The sequence below is a fragment of the Halyomorpha halys genome, unplaced genomic scaffold (genome assembly GCF_000696795.3).
Source record: "Halyomorpha halys isolate HHAL.00 unplaced genomic scaffold, Hhal_1.1 Scaffold1106.1, whole genome shotgun sequence".
Lineage (NCBI taxonomy): Eukaryota > Metazoa > Arthropoda > Insecta > Hemiptera > Pentatomidae > Halyomorpha > Halyomorpha halys.
In genome coordinates, this window is record NW_027107903.1 from 256379 (window position 1) to 262877 (window position 6499).

The window sequence follows — 6499 nt, forward strand, 5'->3', positions numbered from 1 at the left end:
CTCCAAATTAGAAAAAGTTTCATTTTACAATAGTAAATAACGGTATTATATACGTTCGGGGGCAATTATGCCACGACAGAACAACCAAAAAAATAGAAATTTTTTATTTAATCACAATATAGTCTTATATGAGATAAATAATTTACAATCAAATTTAATAGGTTTATTAATACTAAAACAAACAAGCACATAAACTAAAATGTAATGAATATATGTCAAACCTGGTCTGTGAGGTTGTTTAAACAATGTATTGTTCATATGCTGGTTTATAATAGTTTAACAGATAGTGAAAATATATAACAAAGAAAATAGTAGTAAAAAATATAACATAGAATAATAAAAGTTAATAATAAGCGTACATGTTTTTCCTTATTTAATTATGCAATAGCCAACAACCTTTTTGATGACTTCTGTTTTGGCTGTGACATAAAAATTAAGAAAGGATAATTTATAATTCATGATGTTTTTCAACATGATTATATAAGAAAGCCTGAAAATTGTTGAGACAGATAAATTCCAAAATCATTTTGGAGACATTATTTGATATTTTATATGTATTTTAGCTTACCAAATAAGCAAAAAATTGACGGCAGGTCTGGTCCAATCCGATCATATCAAAACTTCCACCTTACCTGAGGGTTAATTTTGTCTGACCTTGTACCAATCTGTTTATTAAGGTTGAATAATTTTTTTTTTTTTTTTTTTTTTTTTTTTGACAACTTTATTATTTTATCTATGTTAGAGTCGCTATTCTTGAGTTAAATAAGTCAGTTGTGTTGTCCTCGATTTTAAAATTTTGCGCTTTCCTGAGCAAATCTTTTTCGATTAAACTTCATGTTAATTAACTTCATAGTTAATCAGTTAAGTCTGTAAAATAAGCTATGAATATATTTTTTTACACGAGATAATTGTAATAAAAATACGCGGTATGATTTCCACAGCTTTTGACACGACTTCTTAAAATGTGGTTGTAATACCTGAGGTTTTCTAAAAATGTTGACGTGATTTTCCAAATTTATCAAATTAAAACACTGTTAGGTCATAACAGATTATACCTCGATATAATAGATGACTACAGTGTTTTCATTCAACGGCGTTGAATGAAAACATTTTTTTAGCAAGTTTATTATGAATGTTAACATATTGAGATTTTTTTTTATTTTAAATGGTTACCCCGATATTTAAAAAAAATAAAATGTTTTGATATTGCTTTACATAGTTCAAGTGTTGACCTCGTTTCATAAAACAGAATCATTGCACAGGTAAAGAATAAGCAGGGGGATAAATTATTCAAAATAAAATATTATTGCAGTGTAGAAAATATTAAAAATTACTGAATCATTTGAATTATATAACCTTTACATAATCACAGTAAACCGAATTGCTGGTAGGGGTCTTCCTCTGGGTTGATTATCCAACTCTGTGTCAGCAGCTAAATATTATTAAAACCACCGGCAAATGGTCCCGTTCGTTCCCCGTCCCCGAACGCCCTGGTAAGTTCTTGCAGTTTGGACTGCCGAGTGTCCAAGTTTAAACTCATAAAAAATATTACTCTATAATCGTTTGTTTTCATGGTCATATTTGATAGTATATTGAATGATATGCAATCAATTGTAATGATAGTAAACATTATAAAAAAGAAAGGATTAATAACGGTTCATTATAAGTTGTAAGCAAAAACGTAGTGAACAAGAAGATTCCACTAATCCCATTTTGAATTTCTAGGATAATAATAGGAGACAATTCATATGAAATGACTATATACTTCCTCTGATACTTACCTCCTTTGTTTCAAAACACTGTCATGGTAAATATTTCAATGAAAGATAAATAAAAAGATTCTCTTTTCTCCCTTTATTATATACTCAAATAGACGATTAAGAAATGTTTTAATGGGTCAATGGGCGGAATAATGTTTTTTTTTTGGTCTTTTTGCTCAGATGTGAAAACCATCATATCCAAATTCTACAGCAGTTATATTGACATTATGGATAAAAAAAGGAAACAAAAAAAACATGCATTGTTTCATGGGGAAGAACATATACAGAACACTGCCAGAATCCAATTTTTACGACAGACGATGAAGGAACAAAACGATCTGTGTGTCCACATTCACCTTATTTGCAGGACTTACCTCCAACAGATTTCCTTTGTTCAGGTATTTGAACAACTTCCTTAAAGTTAAAATTTTTGAAAATTATTTTCAGTTCAAAAACGCATTTTTCGACTCCATTTCATCACAAAGTCTTGAATTTTTTAATCCTGGGATTGAAAAGTTGATAATACGCTGGGAAAAATGCATAAAAAAAGGGTAAATATTTTGAATAAAATTTTTTTGATAACTGTTCAGACAAGTAGAAAAATAATTATACAATTTTATTATAAAATACGTGACAATGTTTTTCTTTTTGCTCATGTTTGGAATAGTATTCATTTAATTTTATAAAGTTAAATTTTTCCGATCTAAATAAACCTGTTATATTATATTTTTATAATGAAGACTAGCTGCTTATTCAAAATCGAGTTAATATATTGTCCTTTGATTAATATTTCTAAATTTCTTGATTATAGCACAGATTTTAACACCCGCGAGTAAGCATCCAATTATGTACAGATTGTAGTACAGGTGTTGATTAAGTTGGCTTGGGGATCTCAGACCACAATCTACGTTTGCTAATTGCCACCACTGTACAAGTTTCCTCGTCTAATTGAGCAATATTCAAGACCTGTTTTTCATCTCTGATGAGCTGACACCGTAACCATGCCTTAGTCTTGGAACGTGTTGAAACAACCTATGAGAATAGTGATAATTTAGTTGATTGTTACAAAAAAATGATTCATAAATAAAATTCAGAAAAATATGACACAGCGTATAATGTACTTCTATCCGGTTTTTTTTTTTTTTTGTATTTTTTTCTTTATGTACCAATTCGTTTGTTACTCCTTCTAATTACGATAGTTTTTAAAGTGAGGAATAGGGTACTTTAAGATATAGGGCCTCTCATATTAGAGAAATTATTTTCTAAAGAAATTTTGAAAGCTAAGATTTGTTAAACTAAAGTTTATCCAAGAGTTTAGTAAAAGCTTCGGTAACTAAGCGACCTGTTTCTCTACAGCTTTGTTAACCAGGTCACTAAGGTTTCCTGAGGTAGCAGTCGGTAGATATAATAATGCGTACCATTAAGAAACACGCCAGACCAGGAATACGGTAGTAATAAACACTTGATCGAATATATATCTGTGTGTGTGTGTGTGTGTTTTTTGTTATGTTTTTTTACGAGGTTCAGTTTAAATCTTCAAAAGATACGTACCTATCCGTGTGTGGGATTTTTACCCACTAAAACCACCGCCCTACACCTGTTTCTTACCCTCCACGGGACCGCCTTTAGGCATTACATCATGGGGATGAGTGGCTGAGTGCCGCCACATTGTTTTAGGCTATCTCCTGGTTCGACTATCTTTCTCCTCATTTCTTAACTTCTGCATCACCTGTGCAGCAAATCGTTGGTCTGCCATCCAATAATCTTGGTTAAGCAGCATAATATTGACGATATTATCTGCTGTCAGGTCTGAGCCGCAAACGCGTCGTAGTTCTCGTCTCTCTTCATGAAAGCGGTTACAAAAATAAAACGTGTTCTGCACTCTCTTCCATTCCTGGGCACAATGGACATTCTCCAGTCTCATAGAGCTTAAACCTATACTGGTAGGCTCGGAAGCAACCATGCCCTGTGATAAACTAGGTGATATAATAGTCTACCTCCCCGTGGTTCCTATTCACCCAGGCCTCGATGTTGGGCACCCTCCTGTGCATCCACTTTCCACTGAATGCCATATTCCAGCGGCGTTGCCATTTTCTTAGAGCCTCCTTTCTTAATACGTCTCTGGGAATATAGTCAACACTATTATAAGAGCGGCGCCTCTCGCTCACTGGTATCTCCTCCTCGCTGCATGGCATCGTGTACGGTGGTAAGCGATTAGATCGTTCTACCAATAAACTGAAAGTCTAGCGTTACCTATATCGGAACGAAACATAGCCGCGTCGCACGCATTGTTGACTAGGCCCATTACCTGTCTCCGCAGTCCTGACAAATTACATTGGGCCTAGGGATGAACGTAGGGTTCGACCCAGTATTTGCCAAAACAAGGTCCTCTATCTGCGCGAAGGCTTCAAGCAGGATTTCTCCGTGACGGTTAGTCCCCACTCCATCGCCCAAGCATTAAAATCTCCGGCAATAACTGTAGGTCTTCGCTCCTCTGGCCTCTTGGACTATACAATCTATGAGTCCTTGGAATTCCTCGGTTGTGGTGTCTGGTGGAGCATAACAGCTATACAAGTATAGATGTCATATTTTAACCCAGACAAACCCCACATGTGGCTTGTGCCGTTTCAGTTATGGCCTGTCTGCCGCATGCCCAAATCGCCATTCGCACCACCAAATAGTGATGTCAGATATCCAAGCGACGTTTTCCAGATTTTTATATTGTTCACTCAGGATGGCCACGTCAATCCTTAAGTATTTTACTGTTTGCCAGAGAAGATCTTGAGCTGCTTCACAGTAGTTGAGGTCAAGTTGTAAGATCCTCATTTTGTAATTTTTTTCAGCCTCCTTTGCTCTTGTAGGGCATGATGTAATCCTGGGTATTTATTTATGCCACAGGAGTGCTCATTGTTTCCTTTAACAGCGCAAAGTGCACAACTAGGATTCCGCGTGCAATGCTAAATGCCCCTCTTCGCCACATTTGTGGCAACATTTGGTCCTGTCAAGACCCTGACATCTTCTAGCCACGTGTCTGAATTCTCAACACCGGAAACAGCGTAGGAGTTGAACCTTATCCCAGATTCGGATAACCACTAGGCCCACTCTGATTTTACCTTCCGTGAAAATCTTCCGCGCCAGTAGAACCGGAAGAGCAACCATATGCTACACGCATCGATCGTACTTCTGTATGTTGTATCACTTCTCCTTCTAAAAGGGCTGTCAGAGCTTCAGCAACCTCTTTCTTTGTCGTAAGGGCGTCCAAGTCCCTGATGTCAACAAATTAATAAAAATTATTTAAATAGATAAATAAATTGACACAGAAATGGTTACAAAACCATGATTTTATTTTTCTTCTCATTAAAATTAAATAAGCTCTATATAATGTAGAAAATCTGATATTCAGCCAAATAAAGTCTAAATACCTGTTTTTTTAACCATGACAACCATTGTCATCACTCACTTAGGTTATTGAATCTATGTCTGCAATCAATTTTTTTTTTTAACTCAATTACTTTTCAATGACTCTATAATGTTATTGCACAATATTAAATAATACAAAATATTGCAAATCAAAATATTTTTAATAATAAAAAAAAACTTTAGAACATGTAAAAAATATTATTAGAAGTATGTAAAATAAAATAAATCTTGGTTAAAGTGTCAATTCAAAGTGTGTTGAATAGGACTGAGCGAATTTATCTAATTTTTTCAATCCTTCATCCAAAAATGTATTTAATCTTATCTGATATTTAGAGAATAAAAAAGTATTTTGAAAAAAAAAAATATAAGTTCAGAAATAAGAATAAATATTTACACAAAAATATCATATATTTCTTCTATAAATTCCAAAATGACCCTGTACATAAAATATTAAACATTGAAAAACTACTGATATACAGTCAACATTTACTAATAACAATAAAATATTATTTCTCATCACAAAATGCTTACATTGTAATATTTACAATTATGTAGACATGTCATTATAATATAAACGCATTTGAGATACATATTAAGTTCAGTGAATGAAAGATTTACGTAAAATACAAAATATGTTTCACTTGATAATGTACTTATTTGTTTAGAGAAATCAGCTGACGGCAGAGAGAACAGCAGATAGTATTGTTAGTAATCCGAGATTAGCTGCAGTCGCGGCAGAGCCATGCTGCATGGCGGCCGGTGTCTCACCTAAAAATGTATAATAATATATGTTATATTGCATTATATATTAGTTCTGTACTTGAGTACAATAGAAAAAAAAAAGGTTTTCAAAAGTTCAACTTTTTTTTTAATGGAAAAAAAAATTCCATATAAATATACCAGATTTAAAATTGGTACTATATTAAGTTTGAACGAGGTTTATATATTTTCTGTACTTAATGACTCAGATTTTTGTTTATTTTTGTAAATATGTACATTAGCAGACAATTTACTTTTCCATTTATTAGTTTTAGTTTAATTATATTTGATTTTTTTTTCTATTACTTATTATCAGAAGTGTTTGTCATCTTATGTTTTATGATACGACATATGGTTTTACTTTATTTATTCTATTCTTATTTTATATATTCTGTTAATTATTGTAGTTCATTCTTATCTTTTTAAATTCATTATTTTATTATATTTTATGACGTTTTATAATTCCATTTTTATTTTGTATTTCACTCAAAGGCTCTGAAGCCTAATTTTGACGCATGTACATTATTCTAAAGGGATCAATCTTAGAATAAATAAAGATT

The 6499-nt window shown here is 32.8% G+C and overlaps 1 protein-coding gene across 1 annotated transcript in view; it reads right to left on the minus strand.

Moving 5' to 3' along the window:
• Positions 1-5644: 5644 nt before the first annotated feature.
• The window catches only part of LOC106688339 (opioid-binding protein/cell adhesion molecule-like), a gene marked incomplete at its 5' end in the record, with an annotated part of 77118 nt that continues 76263 nt past the window's right edge, over positions 5645-6499 (minus strand). Inside the window, one exon of the mRNA XM_014432753.2 lies at positions 5645-5948. Within this exon, the coding sequence (XP_014288239.2) occupies positions 5851-5948 (98 nt within the window). The remainder of the gene's footprint in view (positions 5949-6499) is intronic.